At 47.7% G+C, this 20,090-nt stretch overlaps 2 protein-coding genes across 4 annotated transcripts in view; one reads left to right on the forward strand and one right to left on the reverse strand.

Annotated features, from left to right (window-relative positions):
- Positions 1-10,866, forward strand: part of YEATS2 (YEATS domain containing 2) — a 117,326-nt gene extending 106,460 nt beyond the window's left edge. For all 3 annotated transcript variants that reach the window (XM_040480899.1, XM_040480897.1, XM_040480898.1), the window contains 7 exons: positions 653-726; positions 2,496-2,575; positions 3,689-3,890; positions 5,668-5,894; positions 6,805-6,879; positions 7,615-7,688; positions 9,113-10,866. In XM_040480899.1, coding sequence (XP_040336833.1) covers positions 653-726; positions 2,496-2,575; positions 3,689-3,890; positions 5,668-5,894; positions 6,805-6,879; positions 7,615-7,688; positions 9,113-9,221 — 841 coding nt within the window. In that variant the 3' untranslated portion in view covers positions 9,222-10,866. The remainder of the gene's footprint in view (positions 1-652; positions 727-2,495; positions 2,576-3,688; positions 3,891-5,667; positions 5,895-6,804; positions 6,880-7,614; positions 7,689-9,112) is intronic.
- Positions 10,867-11,966: 1,100 nt separating this feature from the next.
- MAP6D1 (MAP6 domain containing 1) lies at positions 11,967-20,060 on the reverse strand. The gene is made up of 3 exons (XM_040480900.1): positions 19,641-20,060; positions 14,684-14,801; positions 11,967-14,180 (listed from the first exon to the last, which is right to left on the reverse strand). Exons 1-3 carry the CDS (start codon positions 20,015-20,017, stop codon positions 14,100-14,102), a joined length of 576 nt encoding a protein of 191 aa, XP_040336834.1. The 5' UTR covers positions 20,018-20,060; the 3' UTR covers positions 11,967-14,099.
- Positions 20,061-20,090: the final 30 nt, after the last annotated feature.

Consider the following 20,090-nt stretch of genomic DNA (forward strand, 5'->3'; position numbering starts at 1 on the left):
CTCAGGTGGTACAGATCTCCCTCCAGTGGAGCTTGACAACATGTACTTTCTTTGCTGAATCCTTGGGTATGAAATTTCTGTGGGGTAATTACTCAGGTGTGTATACATTTTATGTCTGAGTATCCATATACCTGCCTAACTTAAACAGCTGCCTTTTCATGGGCCATACACAGTCATTGCTTTTTCTAAAAACATTTCATGAGATTTTCTAATTTCCAAATTGGGAACCCACCTCTGCCCATGTATTTTGAAGCATGTCAAATTACTGGGGACAATAGAAACTTAGCCACTTTCACATGATAGGTGACAGCAAGAGCTGTAATAACCCTAAGAATAGGCATTTGAATATAGAAAATTTTCTGCTCTAGTAGCATTGAATTGAAAAAGGTATGTGATTATTTAATTTTAAAACATAAAATTAAACATATTTGTGTAATTTGCCATTCCTGGGGTCTCATATGGTTTATGTTTAAAAGGCTATCCATGAAAGGAAAGACCTGCCTAGTACAATTGGTTATGTTTTAATTCCCTTGGAAAGAGGATATGTACATAAATTTGTGTGTGTATGTGTATGTGCGTATGTGTGTATATATATGTGGCTAGAAACCACTGTGTGTGTTTACTACCTTAATTTTTTTTTTTTTATTCTCAGGATAGACCATTTAGAGACTATCCAGCAACTCTTAACAGCAGTGGTAAAGAAGATTCCCTTAATCACTGCAAAAAGTAAGATAATTATACTGAATATATGGATGCATTTTTAAAGCTGTGAACTACTTGGTTTATTGGATCAACTTAAATCATATTGTAGTGTAAATTAATACTGATGTAGTAGTTATCTTAGGAGGTTTTAGTTACAACTATAGTTCATTTGCAGGATTTTAGAATTCATAATATCTTGGTCAACCAGTTGGCCTTTTACTGTTAACACTATGATCTATGGAAGGAATTTTTTACATTTGTTGTATGTAAATCTTAGTAAATCTGTTGTATAAAACTGCATTAGTTTTTAATGCTTATTAAGGCAGATTAGTCTTTGCCTGCAATGTGCCAGACTCTGTGCAGGCTCAGTACATTTACTGTCTCTTGTGGCATAGGTGGTATTATCTCCATTTTACAGATGAGAAAACCAAGGCTAAGTAACTTACTCAAAGATCACTAGCGATGGGTAGTGAGGGAGGATACTAACCTAGGTCTGACTCTAAAGCCATTAATCTTTTATCCCTCACTATCCCTCACTTTGTACAAATGCACAATTGTCAAGACTCCCAACAGTGAAGTCTGTTCTGTCAGTACCCATCATCAACAAGACTGAAAAATTTGCCTCTCAGTTCTTTGGACAGAATCAGCTGCCTTTAGGGGGCAGATAGCCTGTTGATACTCAGGCGTATGCTCTTGGGCAAGATGAGTACGAACATTTAAACTTCTTTTTTTTTTTTTTTTTTTTAAGTTTATTTATTTTTGAGAGTGAGAGGGAGGGAGGGGCAGAGAGAGAGGGATAGTCCCAAGCAAGCTATGTGCCATCAGCACAGAGCCCGATGCGGGGCTTGAACTCATGAACTGTGAGGTCATGACCTGAGCCGAAATCAAGAGCTGACGTTCAACCAGCTGAGCCACCCAGGCACCTTGCAAACATTCATAGGGAAGGGATGAAATAGATTATCATGTTACATTCATGGGAATATGAAAATGACAGGCCAAGTACAGCCTGCCCTGCTTATTTTTTTCTAACAGCAAAGAAATTACCTCTTTTTTTCTTGGTTGAAGTCAGGGGGGTCATTCTCAGGTAGTTCAAAGGAAACTTTCAGGGACATTTTCCTAGCCTGGCAGAAAAAAATCAGAAATCTGTTTTTTATTTTTACTTAAAAAAAATTTTTTTAATGTTTGTTTTTGAGAGAGACTGCACACGAGCGGAGGGGCAGAGAGTGAGGGAGACACAGAATCTGAAACAGGCTCCAGGCTCTGAGCTGTCAGCACAGAGCCCAACGTGGAGCTCAAACCCACAGACTGTGAGATCATGACCTGAGTTGAAGTTGGATGCTTAACCGACTGAGCCACCCCAGTGCCCCAAAAATGTTTTTTAAAAACTTAGATACAAATATAGAATACTAGAACTGGAAGGCAGGTTAGAGACTATCTGTCCCAATGGTCTCATTTTACAGATCAGAGAACTGAAGCCAGAGGGGTGCTATAGGATGCCTGACACCACTTAGTGAGTTCATGGCAAGGCCAGGGCTAGACCTCAGACCTCATGTTCGTAGTGGAGTGCCATCTCCACTGATTTTAATAGGTAGTCGACTGCCATGAAGGTTGCTCTGCCAAAGAAGCCGATTTCCCAGAGACTGATGTTGTTTTGTATATCCATTTTGCCCAGTAAGGAATGTATATCCAATAAATAGGTCTAAAGAAACTTTGGGACATATCCCTCGCAGATAAGGTTTGATTTAAATCATAGCAACTTTATTCATAGAGTTTGCTGGATATGTGCATTCTAGGTGAAGATGCCAGCTGTTTTTCTGCGAAGTCTGTGGAGCAGTATTATGGCTGGAACATTGGAAAAAGGAGAGCTGCTGAGGTAATCCTTTGTCTGCCTGTTTGTTACACAGGCTGCCACTGAGTCTGGGAAGAAAATAACCAGAACACATGTGCATTCAGGCTGCTTCCATAAACCTTGTCTTCTGGAACAGTGACAGAATTTGCAACATATTTTATTAAATATTTAGTGGTAGAATTTTTTTCCTCCATTGAAAATCTCATTTTTTAAACACTTGGAGCTAGCCTTTGAAAGGTCTACTTGTTTATCCTGCATTGGTAAAAATTTCTAAAAATCTTATATGAAATTCAGTATATTAAAATGAAACCAGGTATTTGTTGAGTACTTCCAATGCAGCAGCTCCTATGCCAGATGATGGGGTTACAGGAGAAATTGGCACGTGTGAAGGCATGCTCTGAGGAAGTTGGTGTGATGGGTTTGGGGAAGCTGGGGGAAAAGGGCAGTAGGAGACCATGGGTTGAGACCAGGTGAAAAGCCTAGGAGTTTCATTGTTATTTCATAAACATTTGATATACATTCCTTGACTTCTTTTAAAAAAAATTTTTTTAATGTTTATTCATTTTTGAGAGAGATAAGAGACCGAACATGGGGCGGGGGGGGGGGGGGGGGGGGGCAAAGACAGAGGGAGACACAGAATCCAAAGCAGTCTCCAGGGTCCGATATGTCAGCACAGAGCCCGATGTGGGGTTTGAACCCACGAGCTGTGAGATCATGACCTGAGCCGAAGTCAGATGCTTAACTGGCTGAGCCACCCAGGCGCCCCTCCTTTACTTCCTTTAAAAACTTTTAGGGGTGCCTGGGTGGCTCAGTCAGTTGAGTGTCCAGCTTTGGCTCAGGTCATGATCTCACTTGTGGGTTTGAGCCCCGAATCGGGCTCTGTGCTGACAGCCCATAGCCTGGAGCCTCCTTCGGATTCTGTGTCTCCCTCTCTGTCTGCCCCTCCCCTGCTCATGTTCTGTCTCTCAAAATAAATAAACATTTAAAGAAAAAAATTTTTTTAACTTTTAAAAAGCACAATCAGGTTTAAAAAAAAATAATTCTGACAAGTTAGCATGGTAATTTACAGTTGGATGATTTATTTTAACACATTGCTAAGTTGAAATTAATTATGGTTCAAAAAAATATTTTTTTAAGTGGCAAAGAGCAATGACAATGCGAAAAGTCTTACAAGAAATACTGGAGAAGAATCCAAGATTTCACCACCTGACTCCCCTTAAAACCAAGCACATTGCTCACTGGTGTCGCTGCCATGGCTACACCCCACCTGATCCTGAGACACTGAGGAGCGACGGGGACTCCATTGAGGATGTGCTGACCCAAATCGACAGTGAGCCAGGTACACCTTCGGTGGGGCTCACTGGGCACCATCAGTAGCCCGAGAGGTGTTTCCGTGGAACACGCTCTCATCCCTTCACCCTCCACGGTTCTTGGACCACTTCAACCCCAGAGGACTTGAAGAGCCACCTTAAAGAACATGAGCATTTGCTCATCTGTAGCTGTGTGTCCTGTCCTCCCCTGCCCCAGCCAGGAATGTTCCAGCCTGTGACATACAGCAGGCACACAGTTAGATCATTTCTTCTTTGAAGACTTTCCTAACCCACCTCCTTTCCTCCAGATAGAACTGACTTCTCCTTCCTTTGTAACCTTGCAACCACTCGTAGACAAGTCTACCCAATCTCCTTGAAGATGGAGTTGCTGCCTTATCCATTACTTTATTTCCAGACCTAGCTAGGAAGTGCAGCACCCGGCATTGGAGGCTCAGCTGGAAACAACTAATAATGTTGCAGACAGGATGAATTGTTTTATGGTAAAGAAACCAAGAGTTGTGCTGTATGGGGTGGGAGCAGGGCATAAAAGATATTTTGAGTTTCACCTTAATAAGAAAGGTTGTTTTCTCCTCCCAGCCCTACACTACTTAGTAGAAAAGCAGAAGCGCCACCTCCCAGTCTGAGGGAGCCTGGGGTCCAGGGACAGTGTGGGAGACCTTTGAGACACAAGTTCAGTGTTCTCCCTGAAGCTTTCCAGAGAGCCCTCATGCAGGACAACCTCTCCTTCCTCTGAAATCCAGCAGCATTTAGTATCAAACCTTCACAGTTTGTCAGAAAGAAATATCTAAGTTCTTTGGAGGACAGAAACCATACTGATTATCTCCATACCTCATTGGTGGCATACATGAAGCACCATCCTTTACATATACAATGCTTTCTGTTAATATGGCCGATTAATTTGTAAGTACCTAGTCAGTGAAGCAGAATAAGCCAGGAGCTGGTGCCCTGCCACCACCCTCCTAGGCACCCCTAAGCCCGTCTTGTGCCTGGTCTGGACTTCACTTCCTTATCCTGAAGTGAAAGGCATGCATTGTAAGATTCCCAGGTCCTCCTCTTCTGGCTTTCAAGTTCTAAGACTCTTTGTTAGACTTTGTGTAAATCGACTTATTAAAAATGAAAATGTTAACAGTACTTAACCTCTGAGCAGTGAGAGGTGCTCATGTGGGTGATTTTTATTTTCTTCACTGTGCACTTTTTTTTTTATTTTTTTTTTCAACGTTTTTTATTTATTTTTGGGACAGAGAGAGACAGAGCATGAACGGGGGAGGGGCAGAGAGAGAGGGAGACACAGAATCGGAAACAGGCTCCAGGCTCCGAGCCATCAGCCCAGAGCCCGACGCGGGGCTCGAACTCACGGACCGCGAGATCGTGACCTGGCTGAAGTCGGACGCTTAACCGACTGCGCCACCCAGGAGCCCCAACTGTGCACTTTTAAGTTTTCCAGATTTAAAATATGAAAATCAGTTACTCATTAGCATTTGGGGCTTGAGGGGATGGCCTAGTTTTGGGTGGCGTAAGTCAGAATTGTGTAGTGTCTGCTTTGTCTTAGATTGCAGTCACATCACATATACATTAACACAAGATGCCGGTCTCTGTGCTTGTCTGTCTCATGAATCACCAGTTCTCACAGTTACAGATCCATAGAATTCTAGAACTGGAGAGAAGGTCAGCTCCCCTGATACTTATCCCTTCTTCTCCGGGTCTCAGACTGTTGGTCTTACAGAGATGGAAAGTCCTTTTCTTTTGCCACCACAACTGCCCTAAGACTAAGTACCTCTCATTTAGAGTGCCCGTCATCATTCTCCTCTGCGGACAGCCTCTGCCGGAAACTGGAGGACCTACAGCAGTTCCAGAAAAGAGAGCCAGAGAATGAAGAGGAGGTGGATATCCTCAGCCTCCCAGAGCCATTAAAGATCAACGTCAAAAAAGAACAGGAAGAGAAGCAGGAAGAAATGAAGTTGTACCTGCCACCCACACTGGGGTCTGAATTTATTGGTGACATCACACAGAAGGTAGGGGCTGTGGCCTGTTGTGTTTTTTGGTCACAAACCAGGTGCTTCATGCTCAGACCCTCAGCTTTATAAACCGACAACCAGACTTTCCTGTCTGAAATGTGTGAGTCACTTCTGCCTGACGGACTTGGGTTATGCTCTCTGGGTGTCCCCTTTGCTACATCAGGGCAGGAAAACTAATTACATGTGGAAAGGTTGCTTGCTGGCCGTGGAACTAAAGCAGAGGCAGCTAGGTGTAGACACTTTCTACTTTCATCTTTGCTCTCATTCGCCTCGGTATAGAAGCCCTCTCCCTCCTGAGGCATGCGGTAATATTGCCAAGTGGTACTTGAGAGGGTCAGCTCGCCCTAACATCTTATAGCCCCCACGTGCCCTGCCTGTGGTGTGGGTGTGGCACACACACTACCCTGCGGTACTGGAGAGAGTTCTCTCTCCTCCTCTGGTGGAACTCAGCTGCTCTTCAGCATCTGTCACCTGTACTTGGGACCCAGAGGGGAAGAGTCTTCCTTTACAGGAGAAAATGCCAGATGGGACAAGACTCAGTTTCCAGGTATATGTTCATCACCTTTCACAAACAGGGCCTGAAGTCTGATTCCAGGCTTTCCAGTGTCTTAATCCTACTATCAGAATTCGTGGCAATTCTGACCATGATCTTCATGAAGGAGATTTGGGGGTAAAAGCAGGATTATAATAGTATTTTTTAACAACCACTCAGAAACAAAGAGAAATAGGATAGCGTATTCTTCCAGTTGTTACATTTTGTGTTACTTCCCCTGAGTTTTGTCCAGATTGCTTGAGAGTTATTCTTTCAACTGGACATCCCTTTGGGTATCCAAGAAGTGTGCTTGTTTGGAGAGAGGTTGTTTGTAGGGTAGAAGGAGGAACAAATGGCTTTCTTCTCCTTTTCCAGATTGGGATCACCCTGAAGCCCGTGGCACTTCACAAGAACGTGTATGCGTCTGTGGTAGAGGACATGATTTTAAAGGTGGGTGCCTGCTGGCAGCAGAGGGCCCATGAGCTGCCTCCAGGGGCTGAAGCACTGAGGTGCCAGCCAGGCAGGATAGTCTGGGTCCCACGCTGTTTTGAATAAGGGACAGAGGCAGAAATGGAACATCGGAGATGTGTTATTTCATCTTATTCAGGCTTAACATTTCCTCTTCTTTTCCTCCTTCTGATTTTTAAATGAACTAAATCATGGGTCTTCTGAGTGTTAAAGCATCTCCAAGAGTTTTTGCGCTGGTGTCACTCTAATGATACTTCTTAGTGCCTTTTGAAGCGTTCTGAGGTGAGCATGCTCTCAAAGCAAAGCCTTGGGTTTTCTCTACATGTCATAGCAACAGAGAAATAACCACAGCCGTGCCCTCCCTGGGCAAGAGGATGACAAAATTGCTTCCTTACCTGGCCCGAAGCAGCTCCTTTCCTGATGGACCCCTCTCGCAGCAGATATCACTCACAAATAACCCTCACCTGTTTTTTCCTTAAAAAACAGTGTCTGATTAATGAACGTTATCCCCATTCAAAATTTCTCAGAATCATGGGCTCTATTTTTGTGAGCTAATATTCGTGGTCTGTTACTTGAACGTTGAGTTTTTTCTTAAGGACTTTTGATCCTGAGATACAGTTGTTTTCCAAGTTTTGTGTATGGGACGGGGTCAGATGTGTCCCTTCTTACCAGCAGGCAGGTGGCCGTTTCTGAGAGTAATCACGTCTTCTGTCATAGGCCACAGAGCAGCTGGTGAACGACATCCTGAGACAGGCTTTGGCAGTTGGATACCAGACAGCATCTCACAACAGGTACTCCTGCCTCTTTAGTCTGTGGTACTAGGTTTACAGATCTTTCCTGACAGTTGAGTTGCCCATCCAAAGGTTTTATACATACTGAAATCAATCCAGTTGGAGATGGAGGTGGCTGTGCTTGGGACATTCTCAGAGGCAGACAGGCTCAGGGGTCTGCTTGGTCATTTTGAGAGACTCTCTCATTGTGAAAGCTCACTGTTTCCCCAAGGTCTGTATCTTTCCAGTCACTACTTCAGACACACTGTTCCAACACTACAGGGTTGAACAAATACCAACTCTTTGCAATTAAAGATAATAATACTGTCTGTTATGTGTCAGATGTTGGAGTCACACATTGCATATGTTACCTGATTTATTTTCCATTGGAGAACTGTAACCCTGTTTTTAGAAGTCAGGAATCTGGGCTTTGAAAGTTAGTGTTCCCTGCCTTTCCCTGCACATGTGTGATAGAGAACCTACATTCACCTCAGACCTCACTGGCTCTAAAGCCCACAGGCTCACCACTGCTTTGCTGCCTCCCTAATTATCACTGATCAGGACACTGATCAGGACACAGGCCTTTTCCTAGGCCCTGAAGAATGGCAGACAGGCTTTTCTTTGTTCCACATCCTGGCATTCCTTTCAAAGGAAGCAAGTATTTTATCCCAGTATATATGCTTAAAGCGTGTCATAAATTTGTAAAATTTACAGATGTATGAGTGTCTGAGGACATGAAGAGGCCTAGATCAGAGGACCGTTAGGTCAGACATCACAAGAATATAATACATTGGGCAGCATGGAAGACATCTTTAAAAAGAAGGAAGGGGAAATGGGAGTTCCTGGAATGCTCCTTTCCCGGCATGAGATCCAAGAGTGGGCTGAGGGCCTTCTGCGGCCCCTGCTCACTGCCGTGGTCCTGGCTGTGCAGATACAGGGTAGCCTGGGCGCTCTTGATGAGAACATTTAACATTACGCTGGCCTGGCAGGACTCCACCTCCCATCTTCCCAAGACAGAAACAGGGGCCCACAGTACTGTGGTCCTTTGACTCAGCTTTTAGTCTAAGATTGAATTACAAAAACATTCTGTTGTGCTGTCCACTTTACTTCCTTCCTGTTTCCTCAATCCTCAGTCTTTTTTCCCCACTCAACCAAGTTCTTGAAATCCATCTCATACCTGTGACTGGGAAGTCAGATTTGAGCCCTAAAGAGGGCTGGCAGTGAAGAGGGCAAACCAGTCTTGGCCGAAGTGAAAGAAATGAATAGGGAAGGAGAACGAGTGAGAGGACGCACCTGGCCTCTCTGCACCCCATGCGGCCCTAAACCGGGTGTCAGCATTGTCCCCTTCCAGTAGGGCCTGTGTGCGGGGTGGTCTGCTTGATAAATGGATTAATTCAATTATTAAATGAGAAAATTGCACCTAATATCCTTTGTTTTTTCGACAGGATTCCCAAAGAAATCACAGTGAGCAACATCCACCAGGCCATTTGCAACATTCCTTTTCTGGACTTCCTCACAAATAAACACATGGGGATATTGAATGAAGATCAATGAAGATGCCCTCGGAAAAGCAGGATTTGAAGATGTAGCCGAAGCTTTGAACTGTGATGTCTCCTCTTTGGGGAAGGAGGTTATTTTCTGTGTGCCTCAGAATATTATGGCTACCAAACCATTGTCTCCACCTAATTCTCTGTAACACCAGAGTGTTCAGTCCCAGGTCAAATCCCTTCAGGACAGAACCTTGTTTCCTGATTCTAGAATGAAGCTGTGAGTGGATGTGTGCTCTGTCAGCTGGCATTTGCTCACTCTCTGTAAAGAGAATCTCAGAGCTGGGCCAGGCCATGTGTAGCAGGTCCTTCTCTCCTCTGGGCGTCAAGGGGCACCTTCGGCTTAAGTGTAGGCAGAGAATAAGACTGGCACCAGAGGTTTTCACCCATTCTGAGGTTACAGGCAGTTCCAGCAATTACCTGGTAACCTCTGGAGACCGACTGGGCTTCGGCACTCGGTGGCCGTGGTGCAGAGGACCCAGTCAGCTCTAGGAAGCAGTAATGCCTTGTGGAAAATAAGATAGTCTGGGAGCCTGCACGCTGAGCAGAAGTCTTTCTGGAGCACAGGAACATTACTACAGCCAGGCTCAGAGAACTGTCCAGGGAGAGACAGATCCCAGCATAGTCAGGGAGAGGTTTGCTGTAGTCGGGAAGCTTTTAAAATATGTTAGTAATCGAGAACACCCACAAACTCCAGGTACCTGGCAGACTTGTACCAGCTTTGCGAGCTTGCGTGCGGGGCGGAGAGTGGTATGCGGGAGCACCTGCCACTGAGTCCATGTTGAGTGCCTGGTGGGGGGCAGCCTCTGGGGCAGGCCTGCTTGGACCATAAGTCCTGTCAGTGGATTTAGTGTCCTGTTCTTTTCCATTCAGTCTTTTCAAAGAAGAAAAGCTTTTCAAGGAAACACTGAGTGCCTTAAAGAGAAATAACTGCCGAAGCCAAGAGGCAGGAATGTCAGTGCTCAGAAGCAGTGGGAATACCTTGTATCCATATGTGGAGCCCTCTCGGTGGCAGAGGTGAATAGAAGAAGGGAGGTTTGCAGTGCCCCGCGTGACGTCCAGTTCCATTAAAGATACTCTGTCCTAATCTTCCTAACATAGTCTGTGTCGAAGGAAAGGAAAGAATTTATTCTGTTACTGGGAATCTGCTTGGAGGAAGTTTGAAACCTGTGAGTCAAACTTATCCAACCAACATAATTCACATTTTCATGAGTTCTGTAGGCGTTTGGGTCAGGAACGGAAGACAGGGTAGTGACTGAGAAACCTGCACTTCTTTATTCAACATCTGAGGATTGCAGATGCAGAAGGAAATCTATTCGGTAAGGCAGCGGGAGGCCCAGGCTTAGTTAAAAAAAAAAAATTGAGTACATAAAGGCTCAGGTACTCTATACATGAACTGCTGCAAGCAAGGTGAGTGAGCAAGTGCACAGAGTTATTCAGCAGTGGACTGTGACAGATTTACAGGAAGATTTGGTCCAAATGGCAACAGGTTCATTTAGTACATGTATGGAAGCCTAAAGTAATTATCTTTTTGCAAATGAAATATTAAATGACTTAATAGTTCCCATATGTGTTGATGTTTCAAATGTGTATCATAACATGTAACATAATTGTGTAACAGAAGTCTGCAATAAATCTTTTAATATTTGTGATGGGTTCTTCGGAATTTGAACACTACACTTGGTAGGGTTCTTACATTAAGTCAGAGAGAGCTGGAATGGGGCAGAGGTATAGGTATTTGTGGGTTTACATTATTTCCACTTCCTTCCAAAAAGAATTTACAGCTCTTCAAGATAAAGGATTACAGTTACATAAAAATCTGAAAAAAAAAATTGGAAGATGCATGTTGACTGTGGAAGTAATTATTTCTGACAGCTTTGGGGCACAGGAAAACTACCTAATTGAGCTCAGAGCCTCCTCAAAGCCAAGGCCAAGAGGGAAAACAGCTCCTATTGTCTAACAAAGCAGCACACTGGATTTTCCGGAAAGATAGAATTGGTCTATGCTGAGGTCTGGAAGAAGTTACTCCTGTGACACAGTCCTGCTGTGACCATCTGCTATCAGAATGTCTAAAAAAATTACCAAAGATGCAGAAATATTTCAGAACTGACCACTTTTTACATTCACCCTTAGTAAGAACTAAGGGCTTTGAAAGCTTTGGTTCTTCAAAGGCAAGAAGTTCGGAAGGGAAGGACGTGATGGGAGTCCAGGTACGTGGCTTTCTTGGGACCAGACTTCACTTACTGTCAGCCTCTAGGGAAGTGAAGTGTCTGGAGGAAGGAGAAGAGGGGCAGTGCTTAGGCTCCTGTCCCAAGTGTGTGCCTCAGCCACAGTTTTGACCGGAGCCATGGGACAGGGATTTGTGTCACAGGCACTCCACCTCAGTTGGAGACTCCCTCTTACTTAAGCCTGTGTGCACAGGGCTGGCAGAGTTGATCCCAAAGGGGAGGTTCCCCCATCTTCCTCAGGGTGGGCTGCAGGGTCAAGGTTTTCTCAAAAGCTGCTTTTTGGAGTTTGGCCTAAAATCCTGGTGTTAGTACAGGTGTGAGAGTATTCCCATTTGCGATGGTTTTTCTGAGTTTTGAAGCACCATGGAACAGAGGCCAGACCTTGATCGAAATGCAGGTGAGGACTTTGGAGGGGCCTCCCTCTGGCTGGGCCTCACGGTGCATCCTCAAGGCCGATCAAGGCGGCTGCCGGCAGTGCTAACATTGGTTATGGAATCATTGATTCTGAACTCTTTTGGCTGAAATTAGCTAACAGATTGAACTTTTTATTTTTAAAAACATTGCTCTTTACAGAATTAATACAAAAATGCTTATGTAGAAACTTTAGCAAATATAGCAAGGTGTAAAAAATTTGTTACCCATAATTCCCCTTCCCGAAGATAACCACCATTAGTATTCCAATGTATTTTTCTATCTTTAGTTTATATAGATGTGTAGGACATATGTTAGGGGTTGACACCACACAGGTGAGACTACGGTCTCAGGTGCTTTGGAAGGCCACTCCAGTAACATGAGGGCAGGCTTTACTGAGACCTAGCATGGGTGGAGGAAGTTCCTTCTTCAGAACCCAGATCTCCTATTAATGAAGTATGGTGAGGACGATGATTGGATTGGGGGTTTTGTGAAAAGCTGTCCTGGTATGTTCCAGAAAGGTTCCTTGGGCACGCACTATGCTTTCCAGAGGCAGGCCCCTGTTACCCCGCTGAGGTACTGCACCAGGGCTCGGCTGCGGGGAGGGTGGTGATCTCCGTGAGGTACTGCATCCAACGCCAGTGTGGAGGGCAGTCCCAAGGGGGAGTCCCTAAGATTTGCAAGCCTCCAAGGGTCAACCAGCAGTAGTTGATAAAGTCCTTATTACCAAGAGGAGGATAAAGACATATGAGAAGGTGCTCCATGTTTATAATTAAGGAAATAACAAACCGTAACAGTGCATTTTCGCATTTTAGTAAAATCAGATTGTACGGTTAATCTGTTCATTTCCTACAGAATGCACAGCAGCAGGCAGTCTCTTTTCCCTCAGAAACCTTTAACATGCAAACCAATGAAGTCTGAAATAATGGAACTCTTTGTGTAAGCATATGATTTGGGTTCTGGCTTTAAAATGATTCAGAGCATCTCCTTTGCAGGACTGAGGGAAGGCTGTGCCAGCCAGAGCTAGCCCCTCTGAGGGACCAGGTTCCCTCCAGCTCTCAGGGGCTGTGAAACCTGAGTGCCACTGCGGGCTGCTTAAGTAAATGTTCGCCAGAGCCCCTTGGGGCTGGAGCGGGATAAAGATCCAAAGGGAAATCCTTGAGTTTCCTTTACCCAAAACTGCCATTACCTTGTGCACCCTAATCTATAAGAAGGGGCAGAAACTCCTTCGAAGGTTTGACCACCTGCTGTGCAAACCCGGGCCAGGCTGGCTCCCTGTGGCCACATGGGCTGGGACTTACTGGGAAAGGAGGCAGCTTTCCAAAGACAACAGCTGCTTCCTTACAGCTCCCTGTGACTGAGAGAGCACGGTGGGAGTCCAGGGGCTGGTAGAGATGACACTCGTAGTCTCTCAGGGAGTAAGGCTAATGACACTTCTTACCCCAAAAAGCTCCCAATGCTTAGCAGGTGTGTACCATGTTCCCTTCTAGTCCACTGTTAAGGGAAAAAACTGGAATTAGTAATAAACTATGGGGCTCAGAAGCCCCAAGGTAAATGTCATTCACTCAGTACTTAAAGCACTCAGCACAAGAAACCTTTTGTTAAAATGTAAGGGTCATCTTGGCCCTAAAATATGTCTTTGAAATTGAAACCATGTAACTGATACTCTGTACCTTTTGGAAATGTCATCCTGGTTACTCAGCATCATGAGTCACATGCAGGTGATTACCTAAGATTTCTTCTACAACCTGAATGGTGGGGCCATTTGTAGGAATATCCAAGGACAGTACTGTGGGTGGCCATAGGTTACAAAGTTACCATGCAGCCTGGGAAAACAAGTAGGTGGACCTTACTGGTTTCTTTCGAGCAACTGTTCTGTCCCTAGTCCTCAGCCCCCGTGGACCAATTCAGTTCACAGCAGAATTGATACTTAAGTTCTTCAGATTTAAAAACGGAAGGGTGGCCAAAAGAGGCAATTTAAAAAAGATCTGAAGCCTTCTATACTCGCCTTGAGGAACAAGAGGATGGTTGAGGCCCAGAGCCCAGCTGTGTGGGGCCATGTCCATCTGCGCCTCTGCTCTGCACCAGGCCTGCAGTCCGGGTGGCAGTGGGGGAGAGTGGTGCCCGCAGCAAAAGACAGGCCTTTCCCCTGGGACAGCAGGGGACCAGTCCCAAGATCTCACCCCATTCCCCATCTCAGCAGCACTGTGTTCCGACTCCACTATGGCACTCTTCCTTGGTGGCAGTCACACGTTGAGGATCCGGGGAGCAGGAGCATGAAAGATGGCTGACGGGTTAGGGGTGAACTTCTTCCTCCCCTCAGTAGCCTGAAAAATGAAATGTGGCCCCATATCAGTGTGCCTTTCCATCAACTTTCCCTCTTCCCCCAGTTCCAGGAAGAAAATTCCCTCCTCCTGTCCTCCAAGAGTTGAGACTGCTGACCTAAAGGGTCCAAGGGGAAACATATGCAGGGGGCAAGGACTTTCCATTCTGCTGAGGCCTGAATCACCTCCCTCCCATCTCCTCTCACACAAACGCTAGGGACTTGGAAGGCTCATCGCTAGTCCTCACTGGTAATGGGTAACATGGATTTAGGAGGGGAGGGGACACTCAAGCCAGCACTAGGGAGATGCCCGCCTGGCTGGCAACAAAGGACCATCTTGGTTCTCTGTTGGGGGATGACTGGGTGCTCAGTGCTGTCCGTGGCTATAATGACATTTTGCACCATCCAATCTGACTCAGTCCCTAGCCTGGGGAAAAGGCCTCTGTTCCCACACCCGGTGCAGCCAGGAGCCCAGCCCCTTGCCCCACAGCACCAGTTTAGCCTGACCTGGAAGCTGACCCCAGGGCTGCCGTCCCAGCCGGAGCTGTGGGTTGTGAGGACCGTGGTGGGTTTTGCCTTTGTGGATCTCGATGGCTTCACTCCAGTCCAAGCCTGGAATTCCTGTCTGCAACAGAGAACACGGACCCCCCTTGCACAATGTCAGTCATCCCTCCTGACTCTTCAGAGGCCACTGCCATTGTCCCGTGCTTCCTGGAATGCCCTGGCTAACCTCCACTGCTAAAATCCTGCTTTGGATCCAGACGCAAGCACCTAGTAGGTGCTGGGCATCAGAAACCACATCCCAGCCCTTCTTCCTTCAGTGCTTCCTGTTTTGTCTCCAAGCCACCCAGAACCTATGATGGTCGGTCCCCAGCTCATTGGTGGCCCTTACATCCACAGGATGCCAGCCTAGACAGCACCCAGCGCAGCAAAAGTCTTCCATACCTGGTTCCAACTGAGAAGGAAAAACAAGAGTATCATGTTTATGTTTTAATAATCTGTCTTATTAACTCCTACAAAGACAGGACAGATTGGAGGGGTGACTCAAAAAACTACAAGCCGGTCTGGCTCTTGCAGGGCACCGTGCACATGGGTACATCTGCCTGCGTACGGGAAGGAAGGTGGTGGGGAGGTTGGGGGGGCGGCTCCCGGGACAGAAGCGACAAGGCAGGCACAGATTAGCTCCATGTTCCCGGAGTCCATTTTTTGATAAAGATTTAATTCCTCAATTCCTCCGCACACAAAAAAGCCCTCTTTAATTCTATCAACTCCCCTGCTAGAAAGCTCAAGAAGGCAGAGACCTCCTGTGTCCATAGGAGCACCTGGCCAAGGCAATGTTCTATAGGAGAGAGTCCAGCTGGCCAGGGGCAGCACCCACATGTGGGCTGGGTCCATTCTTGTCTCATCCCACCCACAGCCCTGGCTGGGTTTCAGGCCCAGAAGTCAACAAAGCTGCCTCTTCTCCTTGGCGGCAGCAGCGCAGCTGGACACCACTGGGCAGGCCGCTCATGGAGGGAGCAGCTGCGCCTGGCCACGGTCAGCACTTGGGGGTGCCAGGAGGCAAGTGGGGCCAGGGTCCTATCACATCACTTTGGTTTCTGAAGCTGCAAGGTTCCAAAGACCAGCTGCCTGACCATCTGCCATTCTGTTTCTCCTGCGGAAACGGGTCCTCCCCTGGGCGTGCCCTTCTGTCCCCAAACTGAGCTGAGCCTTGGGCCTGGCAGCCTAAGCCTGCCACCCCTATGGTGGCTGCAGGGGTCCCAACATGGGAAGTGACCAGAGCCAGGAGTGAGTGATGCCCATGGCTGCTCCTGGGGCAAGGCTGGTGCTGGAGACCAGTGAGAAAAGACTGCAGTGGGATGGAGAAGGGACCTCAGAAACCGGGTGACTGCCTGGGAGAGAAGGCAGGCAGAAATGGCTCTGGCAAAGAATAAGAACACAGCCACATACACCGTGCGCCTCCCCTGACCAGGCTCCGTTCCCATCCAGCTCGTTTGGGCCTCAGCCACCCGGGCGGTGGCACCCCACTGAGGGTCAGGGGCCCCCTGTGGCAACACCGAGAGCCCTGAGTTCTCAGCCCAACAGGGCTTCAAAGCCATTCGTTCCTCTGATCCTCAGTTTCCTCATGAAAAAGGCTACTGACCCACGTGTACAAGGTTATGATGAAACTTCGTGCTGGGCACTTCAATGGTTGGCCCTTTGACTCACCAAGGAAGGATAAAGGAGGATGACTGAGGAAAGAGGTCTTCTAGAGTGGGTGGAGCTAGAACCTGGGCCAAAGGTGCCAATGGCACCGAGAGAATTCCAGAGGGGAGGCTCTGGGAACTTCTCAGGAGAGACCCAGGGTGGTTGTGAGAGCAAGATTCCCTGCACCCATCTGGGCAAGCAAGTGAGGCAGATCAGCTTTCACAGGAGCAGCAGGGGCTGGTGAGTGGCCACAAATATTCTGGTATTTTTGGATTCCCTGGATCTGTTACTTTTCCTACTGAATTTCTTCAAACCGTTTGCTCAGATAACATGCATCTTACGAGGAAGAGTCAGGATGGAGTTGCACACGTCAAGCCCTAGAGTGGGGAGGTGAGGGGTCCCAGAGGTCAGCTGGCATGGTGTTGGGGAAACCAAGTTCAGCAGTGGTCATGGGTCTTGGCCAGAGTTGGGATATGGGGGCCTAGGGAGCCAAGCTCTGGCTATTTCTGTTTTACAAACAAGGAAAGGGTCAGAGAGACCAAGTGACCCGCCAAGTTTATACCCCAGGAAACCAGAGCTCCAGTGAGTCCCAACTCTGGGCAATACCTTTCCACCACTGCAGGACACCTCAAGAAACTAAGGGGCTCAGAGGCGGCAACATCTGGGGGGTGAGGTCTTGGGGAGATAATCTATGGGAGGAGGTCCTGAGCCTGGTGCCTGGTACGTGCTAAGCAGAGAATAACGACTGGTACCTTTGGCGTTACTGGAGCTGGGAAGACCCAGCAAGATGTCCAAACCCACCATCTGCTTAAGACAAGTGAGGGGCCGCTTCTAAAAGCCCAGTCTTTGCCTGAACGTTCCCAGTGAGGAGGAGCTCAGCACACCCGAGGCAGCTCACACCACCCTCCTTCCATGCGAATTATTAGAAAGCTCTTCCTTTCCCTGAGCTGAAGCTAGCTCCCCACGGGCTCTGCCCCGGGTCCTGCTCCAGGTCTGGAACATCAGCCATTTGAAGGGGTACACACCCAGGCCCTCTGGCCTTCCAGACCTCTCACCATCCAGGCCCCTCCAGCCGGGCCTGGCACACAGCAGTCAGAACCATCCACAGCCTGGCTAGGGCCTGAGCTGGACTCCGTGTTTGCCCTGACATTCCCCTGTGAATTTCGGCAGCTTGGCTAGAGCATGCATCAGTGAACTCAAGACTCATCCTGCAACTACCATTCCCCTATTAAGTTCCTGAAAAACTGCACGCCCAGGAAGGAACCTCTGGGGAGATAGAATGTTCTACATATCTTGAAAATTACTGTATGGAAATTCTACCTTAACATCTTTGATTTTAAAAATAATAAAACTGGGGCACCTGGATGGCTCAGTCGGTTAAGCACCTGGGCTCTTGGTATCAGCTCAGGTCATGATCTCAGTTTGTGGGTTCAAGCCGCGCATCAGGCTCTGTGCTGACAGCATGGACCTGCTTGGGATTCTCTCTCTTCCTCTCTGCCTCTCCACCACTCGCTCTGTCTCCCTCTCAAAATCAACAACAGACTAAGAGAGAAAGTTCATACCTTTTTGCCCCTTTAATTGTTTATACTAATGAAATTGATAAGAGTAAAGACAGCTATAAGGATGCTTATCACAGAAGTTATTTTTTCCTCTAAAAAACTTTTCTAAAAGGTAGTATGTGTACATGTTTAAAAATAAAAACAGTTCTTCAGAGAATGAAAAGTCACTCAGTGCCCTTCCACCCCTGGCAACATCCCTTCCTTCTCCCCACTCTGCCTCTCTCCAAAGATTCTTGTTTTTTCACATATCCATCCAGAGATAACCTATGCTTATTTGAGCAGATAAGTGTATATCAATACCCCTTTTTTTTTTAATTTTTTTTTCAACATTTATTTATTTTTGGGACAGAGAGAGACAGAGCATGAACGGGGGAGGGGCAGAGAGAGAGGGAGACACAGAATTGGAAGCAGGCTCCAGGCTCTGAGCCATCAGCCCAGAGCCCGACGCGGGGCTCGAACTCACGGAGTGCGAGATCGTGACCTGGCTGAAGTCGGACGCTTAACCGACTGCGCCACCCAGGTGCCCCTCAATACCCTTTTTAAAAACACAAATAAGAAGCACACTGTTCTGGGTTTTGTGGGTTTTTTTGACACATACCCATCCAAGATCTTCTGCTATCAGTACATTCTAGGCCTCCCAGTAGCCCATCCTCTGGGCTATAATTAACCAGCCCCTACATCAGTAGGGCAGTGGGACTGTTTCTATCTTCTGCGGTACAATGTTGCAACATACCTTATACTCCTTAGCTCCCACCCCACCTTCAAGGATACTTGTATGGAAAACTCCTGGAAACGAAGTACTGGATCAAAGAAAGTGTTTTTAATGGTCCCAAATTAGAAACATCCCAAATATTCAATGATACGATAGCAGATTAATAACTGGACATATCAATACGTGGATAGTATATCCCTAGGATAAAATACTGCACATCGATTAAATTCACGTTGTAAAAGAACATCTAGTAACATGCACAGACACCCAAAATAGATGGAAAAATGTGTACAGTAAGGATCTAACCATAGAAGAATTACAAATGGATATACACAAACGTTAAGGATTAGAAAGGACTACCAGTTTGGGTAGGATTAAGGGAGTATTAACTTGTTGTAATGTCTATAATTTCCAATTTTTCTATGGTGAGTTTATGTTACTTTTGTAATAAGAGAAAGAAAAAAGGAAGCCCTCAGTTGTCCAGGGGCAGAGCTAAGGTGGGGGCAGGGTGGACCCACAGATCTGTCCTCAGCGAAGGCCAAGTCACTGGCTCTCGGGCACTCAATGAGATCCCGGGGACCACCTACTGGGAGCTCCTAAGTCCACAGTACACTGGCCAGAGGGAGCTCACGCAGTTGGCCTGCACGCCCCCTGCCTATGGTTAGGCCCACTTGGTGGAACTTAAAGCAGATTTTAACTCAGTGGAAGGCAGGTATTTCTGACAGGGCTGCCCGAGAGGAGAGCGGGCTGTAAGCGAGGTAGTGAGCTCCCTGTCAGCAGAGATGCTCGCTCATTCACTCAGGCTGGTCAGGGAGCAGCAAAGGCGACGCCTCCCGTGCTCTGGGACCAAAGGGGATGGCCTCCGAGGCCGCCTCCCGGAGTGGTGTGCGATGGGGGCTCCAGGCGCCTCCTCCCTCCCACCCAACGTGGTCCTCAAGGCTCTCGGCTTGTTTCCTCCCACCGCCGGGTCCCGACTCCAAGCACTCCCCTGCCTGCAGCCCCATACCTGTACGACGTGGTCACCGCTGCAGCCGCGTCCGCGTCGCCGATGGGGAGCACGTAGACGCCCCGGCTGGGGGCCGTGGGGGGCTTGCTCCTGCGGCCGCTCGCACCGGGCCCCCGCCCCTGCGGCGCATCCCTGGGCCCCGCAGGCGTCCACACACCGAAGTCCCGCTGGTACTGAGTGAGTGGCACGTCCCGGCCAGGGTCCCGGGCGCCTGCAGGGGACGGGCCCCTGCGCGAGGCGCCGCCGCCCGGGCCCGGCTCCTCGCTCTCAAGGTCCGAGTAGTTGTGCAGGGTCAGCGGCACCGCCACGTCGGAGCGGTCCAGCTGGTTCCAGCGCCGCGCCAGGCAGCAGAGGCGGCTGATGCAGGGCCACGCCATGCCGGCCCCGGTGCCCGCCGCTCGGCTCCCCGCGCTCCCGGCCGCACCGCCCCCGCCCGGCGTCCCCACCCCC

The sequence above is a fragment of the Herpailurus yagouaroundi genome, unplaced genomic scaffold, assembly GCF_014898765.1.
Source record: "Herpailurus yagouaroundi ecotype Mexico unplaced genomic scaffold, PumYag 159, whole genome shotgun sequence".
Taxonomy (NCBI): domain Eukaryota; kingdom Metazoa; phylum Chordata; class Mammalia; order Carnivora; family Felidae; genus Herpailurus; species Herpailurus yagouaroundi.

What these genes read in the sequence shown, in the direction of transcription:
- MAP6D1 (XM_040480900.1), bottom strand. Translation starts at nt 20,017, where the DNA reads ATGGCGTGGCCCTGCATCAGCCGCCTCTGCTGCCTGGCGCGGCGCTGG. An exon ending in GCGGTGACCACGTCGTACAG is followed by an intron (nt 14,802 to 19,640) that starts GTATGGGGCTGC and finishes TCTCTGTTGCAG; the next exon opens with ACAGGAATTCCAGGCTTGGA. An exon ending in GCCCTGGGGTCAGCTTCCAG is followed by an intron (nt 14,181 to 14,683) that starts GTCAGGCTAAAC and finishes TTCATTTTTCAG; the next exon opens with GCTACTGAGGGGAGGAAGAA.